Below are 16,783 nucleotides of genomic sequence, written 5' to 3' on the forward strand. Positions count from 1 at the left end.
TGCAATTGACATTTTGCGCCAGACTTCAGAAACAAGCCTGGCTTTCATGCTGCTGTTTGAACGCTGGGGAAATCACTCGCAAAAGGTCACTGAGCCCATTTCCTTTCTATCCTCTTCATGCATCTAAAGACCTGTAATAGCCCCTTTCAACTGCACTTCACTTTCTGGCAGACATATTCAAATGTCTATATAGGAAGTGAAAGATAGGTAAACCAAAGAGTAAAAAGGGAATGAGATAGCAGATTTTATTACAGCTTTACATTGTTTTACCATGGTTTCTCTAACATACAACTTCCCATCTTGAAATAAAGGACTTTCTGTTTCTTTTGTTTGCATTAAACAGTGCAGTATTCTTCTTTAACAGTTATTACATTAATAAAGCTGAATTTTAATCCTGAAGGCTGCTTTGCTTATTTAAGTGCCCGTTGCTTTTTGAAACGTAGGACTACTACATGTCTCTGAAGTCCTTCTTCTCCATCCCACAAGTGATCCAAAGAGAAAATGCCCCTCTGCTCCACAAATGTCTCAAACAGGTGCAGTCCACCGCCCACACCAAAGTAATGGGATTTGGTGGCGACGTAGACCAGTCCATCTGGTGCCAGCAGCTTGTGGAGGGTCTTGTGTAGCGATGGGTAGTATGCAGTGTTGTAGATAGTCTCTGAGGTGAATATAAGGTCGTATTTGGGTTGTGGATTCTCCTGTTTAACCAAAGCAAGAAACGTGCACCAGTCACCGGAGAAAAAACGACACTTGGCTAGTAATGGTTGCTGGGATAGGTCTGTGGCTTTTTTCTTAGGTGGTGGATTGCCATCTTTTTCATCTTCTTTGTCTTTCCCCTCCTTTTTGCAACCATCATCCTCCTTCATTTTGCCCTTGCCCCTCCCATCTTTGTCATCGTCACTGTCTACTTCATTCTCCTCCTGGCAGTTTATTATCACATTTGGCACTGTAAGCTGCTCAATAACTGTACTGTTATAATCTTGGAAGTGGACCTGTCTTGCTCCTCTCTGCAGAGCCAATATCCCCAACAGCCCCGCACCGCAGCCCAGATCCAAAACCACCTTCCCCCCGAAGGTCTCTCCGTCTTTCTCAATCAGCTCCAGAAGGTCGTAAGTGCACTCCCACACCTTCAGCCCTCCCTCGTACACGCCAGATATAAGATCAGACCTCTGCTCCGCGGTACGAGAGAGGATTCTCTCGTCGTCCTCTCTCTCCGAAGCAGTTTTTTCAAAAACAGTCTCATTGAGGAAGTGAAGAGGAGGGAGTGTTCCTATGGTAACTGATTCAGTGACAGCATCCCTAAGGATGAACTGTGGGTAAGACAGTGGAAGGTGCTCTTTGGCCTCTTTCAATGGCTCGGCAGGTTTGGTATCATCCTCCGTCTGAAAATACAAAGCAGTTTGCATGGGCAGGAAATAAATGTCTACAGCACACGTTATGTGGTTCAAGTTAAAAATATCATTTGGCAGTACAGATATATAATTCAGCAATACAATGAGGCTGTGTGGGCTGGAGGCAGAAACTCAGAGGACAGGAATGTCCGGATTAAGATGACCATGATCCTCACAGAGATGTCCATTGAATTGTATTGCTCATAAATTGTTGATGTGTGTAAATGAAGTAACAACATGATCACTAGTTTTTTGAAAACAGTATTCTAAAACTAAATAAATTAAATATTAAAACAGTCATTTAACATACAGCAATTTCTCACTTACAATTCCTAAGAACCAATATTAGTAGTGGTGATGTTGAAACACTGCTTTTTGAGGCTTTGATAACTACATTGAAAATAAGTCTAATCAACTCCAAGTTTCATTCAACTTGTCTTATGTGACATCTGCTGGTGAAATTAAGGTTGTCAGGCCAAATGTAGGAACTTGAATTTAAACAAATATAAAAGAGTGCCGTTTGATTAGATGATAATTGGTTTACAAGGATACTACAGGCAATGTACCTTATTTATTTGAATTCTACATGTATATAAGTAACTTAAATATCTATATTTTATAAAAAATATGCTCCACTAATTAAGACTGATTGACTGGCTAATGATTTAGAGAATATTATGTGTGCAGTGGTCGGTCTAAATGTTAATGCAGTCCCATTCACCAGAGCACAACAGTTTAGATTTTTATTTTCCTCTGAACTTTGATTTTAGACACTACACTAACAACTCAGTAGTGACTCAGGTACTGATCATACAATCAGTATGAATGAGTTTTTATCAGTCCTCTGCCCTGTGACCTCAAGGCTCGTGGCAAAGAGCATGTCAACCTACGCTCTCTAGTGGATGCACACCTAACACCATTTACATTTTCATTGTTGTCAAGTTGGAATCATACAGCTGAAATGACTTGATAAGTGAATATGCATGAATGACTTGGCTGATTTGGTCAATTTAGGAGAGGTTTAGGGGGTTATTGAGCTATCTCACATCCTCAAAAAACAACTCTATGTAGGGGCGTGTGGCGCAGTGGTTAGAGCGTTGGTGTTCGGCTCAAGGGAGCACAGGTTCAAACCCCACTGCATGTCGTTGTGTTCCTGGGCAATACACTTCACCCCAAATTGCTCCTGTGGGGATTGCCCACAGTATTGAGTATGTAAATCGCTTTGGATGAAAGCATCTAACAAGTGACATGTCATGTAATGTAGATAATCCAACCTTTCCTACCTACCTTATGCATATAGTTTGTGTCTGTTTGTGATATTTTCCTGTATCTATAATAATAAAAGAAAGGACGATCATCATATCTTCATAGTTGGATAAATCCCAAAATCATTACCATTTCATCCTTGGATTTAGTCTGACCCCTTATTTGCAAAGACAATGATATAAGAATAAACTGAATTATTCATTATAATGTGTAAACACCACCTTAAGGAATGTAACTTAAGAAACTGTAGCACTCTTCTAAATGTAAAATAAACATGTGCAACAGGCAATGAGCTAAACAAAACTGTAAGTAGATCTAGATTTTTTGTAGAATAAACTTTCACGAGCAATTATGAATGTCTAGTTTGGCTGTTTGCTTTGGTGCTGTTCTTGACTACTTGTACCCCTTTAATCGTTGGAATCTCTATAGATGTGATTGTGAATGCAATGTGGATGTTGTACTGTAATACATGTGTAATTAAAATAGAAGAGAAGGGTCTATAAGCCTAGTGCGAGGGTCCTGATTTCCCACAGTCCCAAGCCTTTATAAACGTATTCACGCCACTGCATGAACACATCATGGCGCGTATTGTATATTTCTTTAAATATTGACCAAATCCTTGCCATCAGGTCAGTTTGCTGAAGTCCATAAAGCACTACCTGACAACTTTGAGTACTTAATCTCAAACACATTGTTTGTGAGGTAATGTTACTCACAGATTTAGCTGCAATCTCTATTTTTTCTTTTTGCACTTTATATCCATCGTCTCCGTCCGGGTTGGTTGTTAGTGCTGGAAGGTCAAAGTTAAAGCAAAAGGACATTATGACAGTCAACACAGCACAGCTAGCTGTAGCTCAGAGGCTGGAAAGTTGGTATCCCCGCTCACTGCTGCTGGCTCCACATGGCAAGCAAGAGTATCTAAGCAGACAGCTGCGTGTAAGAACTACATATCCCAGAAGTCTGCCAATCAAAGTAACCGAAAACGTGTAACATTTCTGTTGTTATAGTGGATAAATGGTTTCAAGTTAGGTTTGTTCGGGTTTAGAGGCATATGGTTGTACGAAATGCAAAAACAGAACTATACATTGTTGAAGAAACTCTCCGTATCTGAATGTCATTTCCTGACTCAGACTACCATGATGCCTTTCGATGTGATTCTTGCGCAGGCGCAGTTGCTCTGGATCAGGATTGAGATTTGTTAACTGTCACAGAAGGTGTCTGGTCCTGCTCTTCTTTGCTAATATGTGCCAATAATACAATTGTTGCTTCCCTTTTGGAAAATGTCGACGGGTGGGACGGTTTCGGCAGGATTTTTGCCATCATAGAACAGTGAGTATTCTCTCTAAAAATATGCAATGTTATTAAATATCAAAACGCAGCACACAGCGTCGGGTACGCAAAGGAAAACATTGAGACATCCAGACAAAAGGGATTTGGGAGGCTTAGGTTCGTGTTGACAGCTATGTTTATTATGGACACATCATATGTTATCGCTTTCCAGTGACGATAGTTTAGCTAGTAATCTTGCAATGGCATTATAATAAACATTGGCACATAGCATTTCCTGATGGTGTGAAGCTGAATTTCTGCTGCTGAGTAAAGTCAACTGTACTTCAGCCCACTGCCCCTGTCACCACACCTCAGGTGACTGCTGCACCTTCTCCACCAAACCCAGACTCCACCCCGGCTGGAATGCAGCAAAGCAACTAGGCTTTTCGCCAGCCCTTTTCATTAGTTCTTGTATGGTTACCTCTATATTTCTATTTTATTCACAAGCGAATGCTCTGGCTTGTTCCTCCAGCAGCTTGACCGTTGTTTTGATGAGGTTAAAGTGTCAGGGGTCAAAGAAAGATGTGCTGAGTGTTGAAAACAACTTAACTAAAGAAGGAAAGTTCTCTGGTCGAAGGTTCAGGCATTGGTAAGTTGGATACATTGAGGTGAAACTACTTCAATAATCTATTAACGTTTTGTGTTAATCACTTGTCAAACTTTTATTAGGATTTTTAAAGTGCTATTACAGGTAATATCTTGGTATGGTATTGTTTATCAAACAAATAAAAAAACTGTCACCTTGGCTCTAAGACATTGCAAGAGATAATTTTCACTTTTTACATAGTATAGAAGACCAAACCATTAAATGGATAACACGAGAAAATATAAAGCAGTTAATGCAATAGTAAATGCAACCTTTCGTTCTTTATCTCCTTTAGTTATCTCCTTTAGTTTAGTTAGTTTTCATTTCCATTTAGTTATTTCTTGATATATTATGCAATCAGTGTAACAATTTATTGAAATACATTTTATCATATTTGACTCATTTTAACTAAATCTGTTTATTTGATTGTTTATTTGTTTTCTTTATTTTATTTGCAGGTGCGTGCATATTGCAGATGCAGAATGCGGTGGTGTCCCAGCTCATCGTTCCACCTGCTGCGGTGTGTGCGGTTACGGACCTGTACCAAGAGAAGAAGAAACACACTGCCACTGTGGATTAGGGAAATATGGGCTTACATCAGACTGCTGGTGCAGTCATTTTACTTTAACTCCCTCACAGACTCAGATGTGGTTTTCGACTCAGTCTTTGAGCCAGTGTTTTGGACTGTGGATTATATTACACGCTCGTTTGGCACGGTGAGTGTGTGTTTGTCTGTGTGCTTTCATTAGTTTTGAGGAGTTTTGAAGTTTTTCTCTGAAGAAAGTTTCTGTGGGTGTCCCCTGTCTTTGTCCTACAGGTGTTTGTATTTCTCGTGGTGGTTCTGACCAGCTCCATCTTGGCGATAGCCTACCTGTTCGTCCTGCCTATGGTCTTCCGCACATACTCCACAGCATGGATTACCTGGCACGTTTGCTATGGACATTGGAACCTGGTCATGATTGTTTTTAATTACTACAAAGCCACCATGACTCACCCTGGGCACCCTCCCACAGTAAGATATTCACTTTTCTACATAACCACATGTAGCTCTACTAATCTGTGCTTGATGCTTAAATGAGTTATGCAACAACATGTCTTCTTTCAATTAGGTAAAAAATGACCGTCCATTTGTGTCAGTCTGCAAAAAATGCATCATTCCCAAACCAGCAAGAACCCATCACTGTGGTATCTGTAACCGGTGAGTCAATGTCTTTGTATTTCTCTTCTAGTATTTCCTTAATTAATGCATGGTTTGTATATCTCATTTGGATCATGTTTCTTTACCACCATAGCTGTATTTAGATATTTTCACATATTTAGCGATTTTGATAATATTTCAATAAATTGTTTCTTGCCTCATGTTAAGCAAGGAAAACTATTGTCTATATACGTTTCAGACTGAATATCTTCTTATTCCTTTGCAGATGCATTCTGCGTATGGACCATCATTGTCGTATCCTTTGTGCTAACATTATCTCAAATGGTTTTTGTTATTTGATAACAAATAAATGGTGGTTTTCCTTAATGTCACCATGTCAGCCTGGTTGAATAACTGTGTGGGCCATTTAAACCACCGCTACTTCTTCAACTTCTGCCTCTTCATGACCATGGGCTGTGTTTTTTGTAGCATCAGTGGCAGAAACCTCTTCCTGGATGCATACAATGCTATTGAGGTAAGATGCCCACACTCACATTGTTGGCCTGATCAGGGTTTTGCTCTGGCAATCATTGTTAGTTACTCGGTATAGGTCTGGTACTTTTCCAACATGCCTGGTGCCTGGTTTCTATGCGGGGCTTTACTGTTCCTTACTGACACTGCCTTGTTTATGTCTTTAACACTTTGGGTTTGTGTATGCGGGCTGTTCCATTAGCGCTTTAAACATACGGATGTGGAAAAGCCGGGGGTACCAGTGACAGGGATGGGAGTTCTCATAGGGCTCCTCCCACCTGGCCAGGTAGAGTCTCAAAGTGCACATAGAACAATTATAAATAAACTTATGTATTATTATTTTGAAATGATCTAATATGTCCCATTTTGCATTTTTCTCAAGACCAACTATCAGACAGCTGCACCTCCGTACACCTTTAAGGATAAGATGATTAATAAGAGCATCATCTATATGTGGGTGCTGACCAGGTAAAATATGCATTTCATTTTGCCACTTGCCATACAAAGGACAATGCTATCTAGTACACAAGTTCATAATACTAACAACTTCAAATCAAGCACTGTGTATGCAGTTCACACTGAAAGAAATACAGTGTAAACAGTCAGTAGTTTATATTGTGACGTGGGAGTTGTCTAGTATTATCTTGGCAGAGGATCAAATTAAAAGTTTCTTCTTATTTTAGCACTGTTGCCGTGGCACTGGGAGCTCTGACCTGTTGGCATGCAGTCCTCATATCCAGAGGAGAGACCAGCATCGAAAGACACCTTAATCACAGAGAAAAAGAACGGATGGAAAAACGAGGAAGGGTCAGCATGTTAAATATCTTCTATATGAAAAACATTTAATTTGGGTAATCTTTTTTACATGATAGTCAAAAGTAAATTATTTGTCTTGTAAATGTTCTCTTTCTTTTTTCTAAACTGCTCTGCCAGGTTTACAAAAACCCTTTTGACTATGGAAGGCTAAATAACTGGAAAGTGTTCTTTGGCGTGCAGAAGAGAAGGTGCGTCCCCCTGATAATGAATCTCATGCAGCATCAATAATCAACGTTACCTTGCACTGCTTGTAACCTGTTCTGCTTTATCTTTGTCTGCAGTCACTGGCTCACACGTGTTCTCCTTCCCTCTGGACACACCCCATCTGGGGATGGTCTGACATGGGAGGCCTTCCCAGTCAAAAAGGATGTAATACCTGTATGACAGACTCTAATCAGGAATCCATGGAGTCTATTTTCAGCTGTTTTTGCTGTGTACAACCCACTCTGGTTCTCTGGCTGGTTGGCTTAAAGGATCCTTGCAGTGTGGCTTCACACAGTTGAAGAAATTGGATAATGTTAACCTCCAATACCTCAAAACGTACAGTGGCATTGCTCATGGTTGGACGGTGTACATTTTTCTACAAGTAAAAGAGCAAGGTATCATGGATGGTTTATTCTCTACTGGGTTTTAAAAAACGGGTCTTTCTTGACTCTAAGTGTTGTAAATACTGCAGAACCCAGAAAATGTATTATTTATCTGTATTTTGTACCTGTTTAGTTAATAAATCTTTATAAAGTGCTTTACTTAAACAATGTGTCACATTGAATATTCAGATATTACTTAAGATGGACATTGCATTTTATAACACATACATAAATTGCATGTAAAAAATAACTGGTAAATTACGGTAACATGTTTATTTAGCTAAAGAGCAAACAAGCTACAGCTCAGGAGTTATGTCACACTGTTGCTTACGCAGACAGACCCAGAAACATGCTGCTGGTAGAGAGGGATTTTTGAGATGCAGATTTGTTGTGCAGATTCATATGAATGTTAGATCAGAAAACAAGCAGTAAGGATGCACACAGATGAAAACAAAAGAATAGAGGAGACGTGAAAATGTTCCCCTCCTAATTGAGCAACATCCGGCTGGCATTAAAATGATTCCAAGGAAATATATTTTATATAATATTTATGCATTTGATAAGAAAGCCATCAAGCAAATGAATTGTGAGCGTGTCAGCTACAGGGTGGTGCAACAAATAGAGATGGCAGATAAAGGGAGAAAAGATTAAGGGAGGGTAACAGATTTGAGCCGGTTTGCAACCCTTTTCACACTGCCACCACTCATCACATCCCCCACTCTGTCTGAAACAGACTTTACACACACACACACACACACACACACACACACACACACACACACACACACACACACACACACACACACACACACACACGCACACACAGCTGTCAGTATTCACTCCTCCAGCAGATGTCAGTGTTCATCATGTCAAGGTTGGACAAAAAGTGTACAGTGTGTTCCCAGGATAAAGATAATTGACAGTAATACAAATAAAAAAACATGTTTTTAGACGTTTTCTATAGTAAGGAAACATTAGCTTTTATTTGTGATGATTAAACGGAATACTGTTCATTTATTTTGAACTGTACCTGCATGGAGTTACATGGTTGTGATTGCATGGACACTCAGTGTGACATGCTATTATGAATGCTTCGTATGGATTTATAATGGCCATCTCAAGGTTTGGCTAAGCATAATTGATATGGTGCAAAAACATCCATCAAATTCTTTATTATCATATGTACAAAAGATACATTGCAGTCACAGGCTCCCCAACAGTGCAACATGCAATTAAGACAGAAAGAAATATAGAATTCAAGTATTGTAACTAAACAGTTCAATTGACACGATGGTACCATTACAGTTGCAGAAATATGTAAACTATTTGTAAGATAGACTAAGCTAACAGAATGTAGAATTAAAGACTGTAGAGTCAGTAGTGCATTTTGTAATAGTATACACTGTTCTGGACTGTATACAGATATGTGCTGTGAACATAAGAAATCATTGCATATTCCTGATTTTATTTAATAAAAAAAAAGGCAAAAGTGTATTCTGTCTGTAAAGAAAAGTAGTTTAACACTGACAATCATACCAGGATAAATACTCCCACCTTGCATTTCAGAATAAAAGTCCTGACAATAGGTTTATTTACAAACATGTATTGCTCAAAAACTCCTAACATTTAATTAAAAAAAACGTATTACCACCAAAGTATCGTCGTCACAGTTTTTATTTTTTCAAAACATTTTTTCCAATTATCTTCCTTTGCTATTCTGAAGGGGTAATTTCCCAGTTTCCGCTTTTATTTTGATGAGCTCGAAACTCAGAGCTGAAGAAGGATAACATAATTCGTTTAAACTGCGCATGCGTGTTGACTGAAGGATTTATTCTAGATCAGTGCCAACGGATTGTGCGGGTGATCTGCATTCATTTTTTCCGGGGATAAAACGGAAATTGATGGCTGGTTTCGTTGTTTTTTTATTGTTCAGGAAGCTGTTGATATTGTCCTGAGGCTCTGAAGGGCCTGACTGGTCCCCAGCCCGTCAGCTGCCTCAGTCTGCTGTCAAACTGCGGCATCTCCTGCTGATCGTCGCGTCAGGCTGATAACTTCACTTGGAAGCAAGTTTGGAGGTGGCAAGCAAACTGCAGACGAATGCATAATTTAGCAGACTGGATTTCCGGTAGGCAACATTATTCACATATTTATTAAAAAAATAACTGACATGGGGTTACACAGCCTACAAAATAACTCCCATCGCAATAGCCTACATGCTAAATTACAAACAGGGTAAATCAATTCTAATCGAAGCCTACATAACACTATGTGAATGGAAATTGAGGGCAACAGCGACATTAGGTTCAGGCCGGTTCAGGCTGGTGCTCCCTGTCAGCTGGCAGTACACGTGACGTAAACATCGCAGGTTTACTGACCTCATAACAGGAACAAGGAGTGCTGAGCTGTCATTATTCCCCGATGAATGATGCTCTATAGGCACTTAATTCTAAATTATTATTATTATGAACTGCTTTTTATCGCCCTTAATCACATGTTCAAAGCATTTACAGGAAATGTTGATACTATGATATTTGTTCTTGCTGTTTATTGTAGGGACGGTGATGGGGAGCTGTGTGGGCAGGAGTAGGATGGATGGACAAGGGAGTGCCCGAAGCTCGACAAGAAGCAAAAAACGTGGAGGTAAGAAGCTGGAACACATTGGACTCCAGCCTGTCAGTTTCATAAACAGGCCTAACTTCATATTTGTGTGAATGCATAAAAAACACAAAGTTATTTTAGTAGATGATATTATTAAACCAAAAGCTGTGAATAAGAGTGTTGTTTGAAGTGAGATAAAAGGTTGTGATAATGTGAGTTTAAGAGAGCCTGCAAATATTCTTATAAAGGACCAGCATGGTTAAATTAAATTTGATTATTTGTTTATTTAGGGGCATCGCTTCTTTGATGATGTATTGAAATGCAAGTTACACAGAAGACTTTTTTGATACACCAGACACATAATAATATCAGTCACCTTGTCAGAAACAGCCAAATGCTGCAATTTTTACGAGAAGATGTATCATTAACAATTCATGTATTTGTGATAAAATGCAGGTTGGGGGTTGGATTCCCAACTACACCCATGTTGCATTGACGTCTTCATCAGTCTGAGAGCTTACTGTCTCAGGTGTTAAATGTTTCAGGCCTCATGGCTTAGTTATGTGTCTAATCTATGCTGTGCCTCTGCGCTGAAACGACAGTGTTTTATATAAACACTGGTCAATCCATTCCTTGTGGAAAAAACGTCTGTGCACTCAGCTGGATTGTTATGCATTATGTATGGAGCAACAGCAGCAGTGGCTTGCACACAGAGTTTTCAAAGTTTGACCTACTTAGTGCATGCTTTGCTTTATGACGACCTGCGGAAAAATATATTTACATGCCCTCTCAGATCATGTTCAAAGACTTATATATTTGTGAGATGCAACCACAGTAGGCTTCAGTAATGAACTGCCTGGCTTTTTGATAATGAAGATAAACCATCACATGTTGAGCCCACGACAGTATGCTAGCTTCACCTTCAGACTTTATCAGACTGACAGGGTTTATTGTTTTTTTAATGGGTTTAGCATGTTGCTTTGGGTATTTCTATCCTCTAAATAGAGCTGATAGAATTAGGCCTGTTGTGTAAAGAAGCTACCTTCTGGCTAGGACACTCAACTTTCCCTCTTTCCATGAACTGATCCTGGGATATTTTGAGGTTGCATGTTGTTGGGAGGGATATAAGTGAAAGGTAGTGTGGTCATGAAGTAATTGGGCAGTTGTATCAACAGAAAGCGGAGCTCTTATTTAGAATTTGCTCATTGTGGCAAAGCAGGTTTTTGTCTCTTCAGTTGATCTGCAATCAGCTGGTTCCTCAGGTTGGCGTCTTTAAGGCATTAATGCAGACTTTTACCTGACTCACATCAAAGCTCAGAGTAAGATCAGCCATGGGAGTACCAAACTCCAGGGAATACAACTACTATCACGGTCCAAACACACCCTTTAGGATTATGCTGAAAAGTAAGTAGACCTTTGTGTGGCCTGAAAGAAATGTTTTTCATCATGTTTTCATGTTAGCGCTGTGTTTGAAGATTCAACTTATTGTTATTACGTAGTACAGGTACTATGTAACGAAACGGTTTCTCTGCATTTGACCCATCCTAGTGTTAGGAGCAGTGGGCTGCCATTATGTACGGCGCCCGGGGAGCAGTGTAGGGAATGGTGCCTTGCTCAGGGACACCTCGGTAGCACTTGGTCTTTCCGGGACTTGAACTGGTGACCTTCCAGTTGCCAAGCCAAGTCTCTATGGACTTCGCCACCAGTGTTCACACTGTACTTTTGCCATCATTTCTCCCAGAATGTTTTGTGTACTGTATGTTGAGGTCAAGATTGTATGCACTGTCGATTCTTTTGTTTTTGCATTGATGTTTTTAGGGTAACAGGCAATGTTTGCAGTTGATGAAAAAAGAACATAAGGCAAAAAAAAAAAGAAAAGAGAAAGAGGTCATTACAATCGAATTGATAAACTCCAAATTGCTGCCTCTGACTGAAATACATGCTTTCACAAGAGGTACGCGGATGGCTTTGGGAAATGTGAGAATTTGTTTCACCTCGGGTTGCAGTGCTGATGTTTAGGAGAACACTTTGAAACTAGTCAATCAAAAGAAAACTTATTTGACCAACTATTTGGATTGTCAATCCTTTGTTAAAGTACTATGTCTTGGTGTTTTATATTGAAATTGTAATTATTGCCGTTGGGTTTTTGACATTTAAAACCTCACCATGGCCTTTTTAAACTGGGATAAACATTTTTCACCTTTTTTCCTTTTTTAGACACATTTGTACTTGTTAAGGTTAAAAATATACCGACACATACATTTATTATAAAAATAATTCTACCTTTCATCACAACTTACAATATGAATATTATAACTAGTATTATTAGTAGTTATTAAAAAAGTTAACCAATGCCTGTTTTGGTATATTTTAGTTTGTATATTTCCATCCATCACAAATGTTTAAACTCGAAAGAAAACACACCCAGCTTAAATTCCAGGTAGCTAGGCTTACAGCTGTCAAAGCTTTCTGTCACTGTACACTAACAGTCATGTTTACTTACTTCCTTGCAAGGAGGGTGGTAAAACATTCTTCAAATAATGCAGGTTGTCATCCCTAATTACACATCCCTCTCATATGTCTTGTTTCGTGTGTGATGTGCTATGGGGTCATGACTTAAAAATATCCCAATAACCCTCTGAGCTAAAAGACTGTAGACCAAAACCCATGTTAATGCAATTATGTAATATTAATAACATGGGATCAGATGGATATAGAGTATAATCTCTACAGTAGTTTATTTTTCTTGTAATTATAGCTTTAAACTGAGAAAAAAGGTAATCTCTAAAGGTCATGGGGTCCCTTTTACCTTCATATGGTGGCCTGCATTGTTAATGACAGAAAATAATTTAAATCGGTGCATATTAGATGATCGGAATGGCCCCTCATGTCTAACTTAATTGACAAATGAAGACTTGTATTCTTGTTATGCAACATTTTGCATTAGAACATATATTTGGCCTACTGTCGTTTGCAGAAGTTATGAAATCATGATTGATTTGTAGAAGCTTTGTTTTTATCCGTGTGCTTGTTGTTTACGACTTAGGTTTGAGTCTTTTTGCGTGCTTTCATTGGCCAGAGAGTGCTCATCTCTCCAACCAATGCCTTATGGGATGGGTACAGATAAATCCTGTTATGTAGAACCTGATTACTGCCTATAATCCACTGACGTGTGCTTGTCAATGTGAGTGCATGGCAGTGCACATGCACATTTTCGTTACCAGCCACTGCAGTAATCCACAACACTATAAATAATCCCTTTTTTCTTTGAATTAAATGTACTTTCTTGGTATGCTGGTACACTGGATGTAACGTATGCCAGCATGGACCAAACACTAAAGATCTGTCAATGAAGGATTCTTAGGAAGAGCTTTTTTGTCCTTATCTGACCTCAATGGTATGAAGATGACTAATAGTACATAACACAATAAAGTTATAGAACATTCAAAACATGTAGCATCGATCATTTATCTTATTATATATTGAGAAATGTTTGTTCTTCTCATAATGACTAGTGTTTCTTTTTCAGTAATGATGCTCTTTAGATAGAGATAGATCATGTGAAATGTTTTTTGGTGATTTACATTTGTGCCGGAAGATATAGCTAATTTTAGTACATTTCTTTTAATTCAAACAATGTTTTTTACACTCACTCTTGCCTGAGGTGATGGTAAAGAGATCAGACATTTTTCCTGGCACCTTTTACAAACTAAAGTGTCCAGCAGAGCATGGCCTTGATGATATTGGGGTGCTATCTCAAATCAGTCCTGTATTTTCTTTCAGGACGCAATGAGCCCCTTAAGAAGGAGCGTCCAAAGTGGAAGTGTGAGTACCCGATGACAGAGGGCCAGCTGAGGAGTAAGAGGGATGAGTTTTGGGACACGGCTCCTGCCTTTGATGGACGGAAAGAGATCTGGGACGCACTCAGAGCAGCAGCCCTGGCTGCAGAGGGCAATGACCTGGAGCTAGCACAGGCTATAGTAGATGGAGCCTGCATCACTCTGCCACATGGTATGAAACCACTCACACATACACACATGGCCTTTCAGATGTAGAAACGTTCTTTATCCAGCTATCAATTGTAATAAGCCGTACATGTCCTGGAACCTCCAGCGTAGATGCATAAACTTACTGTAATAATTCGCAAAATGTCAAAGGATAATTTCCTGAATCCCATGCATCAGTTGTTCAGAGATTATTGCTGTAATAGTTACATAATGGTCCCAGTGCTGCGTGACCACTCTGCATGGATTGGTGCACAAAAAGCCATGGCTGAGAGTTAAATGGAAAAAAACATTTATCTGCTAACACTCAAGAGTGTTTCTGCTTTTATGCTTTTAGTTCAAGGACATTTGTATTATTTATGTAGAAGTGATGTAAGTAAATATAATGTCAATGTCATCGCAACATACGTCCTGTGCATTATTGAAGTAGAAAAGGGTATCAGTCTAAAATTAGTTGATGTTACTTGTAGAAATATTTTGGTGGTTTATGTTGTCCATTTATCCTTCAACAGGCTCTCTTACAGAAAGTTACGATGAACTGGGAAACCGCTACCAGCTCCCAGGCTACACCTTAGCCCCACCTGCCAACCTCATCTCTGAAACGTCCAGTGAGTGCCAAGTCTCTGACTCCTCACAAAAACAAGCTCAACCCGCTCCGTGCAGAGAAGAGTTCCAGCTGCGGGTGCGATTGTCCTCAGGTAAGACACCCTGAGTATGACCTATAATTAAAGATATATTATCACCTTTAAATATACAGAACTACATGCTATGCCGCTTGCATGCATGTGACATTTCATCACATCTTAGGCTAGAGACTGATTTATAATTCATAGCTTTGATGTCAACCCTGTTTATACCTTGTGGTATCCTTAGGACAGGATGTGCGTCTGAAAGCCAGCTTGGCCGACTCCATCGCTGAGCTCAAGAAACAATTGGAAGTAGAGGAAGATATCGCCGTGACCCGCCAGAGGTGGTTCTTCTCTGGGAAGCTCCTGATTGACAAGACTCGCCTTCAAGACGCCAAGATCCAGAAGGACTTTGTGGTCCAAGTGATCGTCAATATGGACCCTCCAGCCATAGCTAACTGAGGACTCGGAGTGATTCAGTGGGCTACAATGAAAAGCAATTAATAAAGGAAGTGCCAGAGAGGGGGGCAGGAGTAGGAGTAGCGATTTGAATAATTTTCCGTTTGGCACTGCTGTGGAATTTTGTGTACATTTTTATACAAGAAATTATTGCTTTTATATTGCTCCTTTTTGTATTTTTTTCCTTTTTCCAAATGAAGTAAGAATATTGAAAAGCGCTGAAACACTTTAGATTAAAAGTAGTGTCCTAGGATGCTCTGTCTGTCTGTCTGTCTGTCTGTCTGTCTGTCTGTCTCTCTGTTCGTGTGGACATCAACTCAGTTCTATTGTTTACATGGTCCCCCCTCTTGTCAGGTGTGTTTGTAATTGTGCTTAAAGTGGACCTATCATGCTATATTTGAATAATATATTGTAGGGCCATACCTATATAAAACATGTCTGTGAAGTTTTTTTTTCAAAATACCAAACAGATCATGCATTTTAGCCATGCCTCATTTCGCTCTATTTGCTCTATTCCAGCCCTGTTTTTGCAAGGGCTGATTCTGTGGCAAATTAGCTGCAGCTGACCATGCCCCCTGCAAAGGAGGGGGATCTCTATCAGTCTGTATCAGATCCGTTGCAGCCCCGTTTTTAGAGATTTGGGTATGGAGGAAAAGAGAGAGGGTTGTGTTTTCTGACACTTGGTGAGTTCCCGGGGCGGGGACACATATTCATGTATAAAATACGTACAAAAGTGCATTTTGCATGATAGGTCCCCTTTAAACTGAATGCTGTTCAACTGGGGCCAGGGTCCAAATGAGGGAAATACAATCCCCTTCTTCTTTTCTATATTTAAAGATTTCTTTCATGCCATTTGAGAAGTAGAGTAAGGGTGGCAGAACATTTTGGACAAACCGAAACATGTAAATATCAGTTTCCATATGTGTTGTTTGGTCACGTTACAATGTGCACACTTTATTTTCATACACAACTGTATATTTTTATTAAAGACACCGAATGTATGAAGGCACCTTTCTAAAAGGTAATACGAGATGGCCAGGTTTGTTTTTTATTTCATCCCTCCAAACTAAATACTGACGTTTTATTTAAAATAGGATGCTCACTGTACTTGAATAACTTATCAATAAATATTGTGAATTTAAAATCACTCTCTGCTTTCATGATTATTAAGGCATCACAAGTTGTAACTTATCCTAGAGCATTGGTTCCCAACTACACAGGTAGATCTGTGGCATCACATTCATATTTTCCTTTTTCTATGCATGCTGGTTACTAACATCTGTAAATCCTTCAAATGACAATATAAGAAGAAAATCTGGTCAAACTGTTCAAATCATGATCACAACAAGGCCATACATTTTGATGTGAATAAGTGTAGAAATGGATCTGTGTATGGGGTCACACGTTAAATTCACACATTTTATATGTGGAAAGATAAACATAAGTCTTATT

General features: G+C 39.4%; 3 protein-coding genes across 5 annotated transcripts; 2 read left to right on the forward strand and 1 right to left on the reverse strand.

The window, feature by feature from the left end:
• Positions 1-230: 230 nt before the first annotated feature.
• On the reverse strand, positions 231-3,783 carry mettl18 (methyltransferase like 18). The gene is made up of 2 exons (XM_034201799.1): positions 3,374-3,783; positions 231-1,382 (listed from the first exon to the last, which is right to left on the reverse strand). Exons 1-2 carry the CDS (start codon positions 3,476-3,478, stop codon positions 411-413), a joined length of 1,077 nt encoding a protein of 358 aa, XP_034057690.1. The 5' UTR covers positions 3,479-3,783; the 3' UTR covers positions 231-410.
• A 47-nt stretch (positions 3,784-3,830) lies between these two features.
• zdhhc16a (zinc finger DHHC-type palmitoyltransferase 16a) lies at positions 3,831-9,133 on the forward strand. 3 transcript variants are annotated; one of them, XM_034201796.1, is made up of 12 exons: positions 3,831-3,986; positions 4,302-4,575; positions 5,031-5,288; positions 5,390-5,584; positions 5,682-5,770; positions 5,997-6,025; positions 6,112-6,245; positions 6,444-6,527; positions 6,624-6,709; positions 6,925-7,048; positions 7,175-7,245; positions 7,339-9,133. In XM_034201796.1, exons 3-12 carry the CDS (start codon positions 5,055-5,057, stop codon positions 7,439-7,441), a joined length of 1,149 nt encoding a protein of 382 aa, XP_034057687.1. In that variant the 5' UTR covers positions 3,831-3,986; positions 4,302-4,575; positions 5,031-5,054; the 3' UTR covers positions 7,442-9,133. The 3 variants fall into 3 exon arrangements, with proteins under 3 accessions (XP_034057687.1, XP_034057688.1, XP_034057686.1); XM_034201795.1 differs by lacking the exon at positions 4,302-4,575 and having other exon boundaries at positions 3,832-3,986; XM_034201797.1 differs by lacking the exons at positions 4,302-4,575; positions 6,444-6,527.
• A 326-nt stretch (positions 9,134-9,459) lies between these two features.
• ubtd1a (ubiquitin domain containing 1a) lies at positions 9,460-15,764 on the forward strand. The gene is made up of 5 exons (XM_034201803.1): positions 9,460-9,769; positions 10,198-10,284; positions 14,026-14,253; positions 14,759-14,944; positions 15,120-15,764. Exons 1-5 carry the CDS (start codon positions 9,742-9,744, stop codon positions 15,332-15,334), a joined length of 744 nt encoding a protein of 247 aa, XP_034057694.1. The 5' UTR covers positions 9,460-9,741; the 3' UTR covers positions 15,335-15,764.
• The last annotated feature ends 1,019 nt before the right edge of the window (positions 15,765-16,783 follow it).

The sequence above is a fragment of the Gymnodraco acuticeps genome, unplaced genomic scaffold (genome assembly GCF_902827175.1).
Source record: "Gymnodraco acuticeps unplaced genomic scaffold, fGymAcu1.1, whole genome shotgun sequence".
Lineage (NCBI taxonomy): Eukaryota > Metazoa > Chordata > Actinopteri > Perciformes > Bathydraconidae > Gymnodraco > Gymnodraco acuticeps.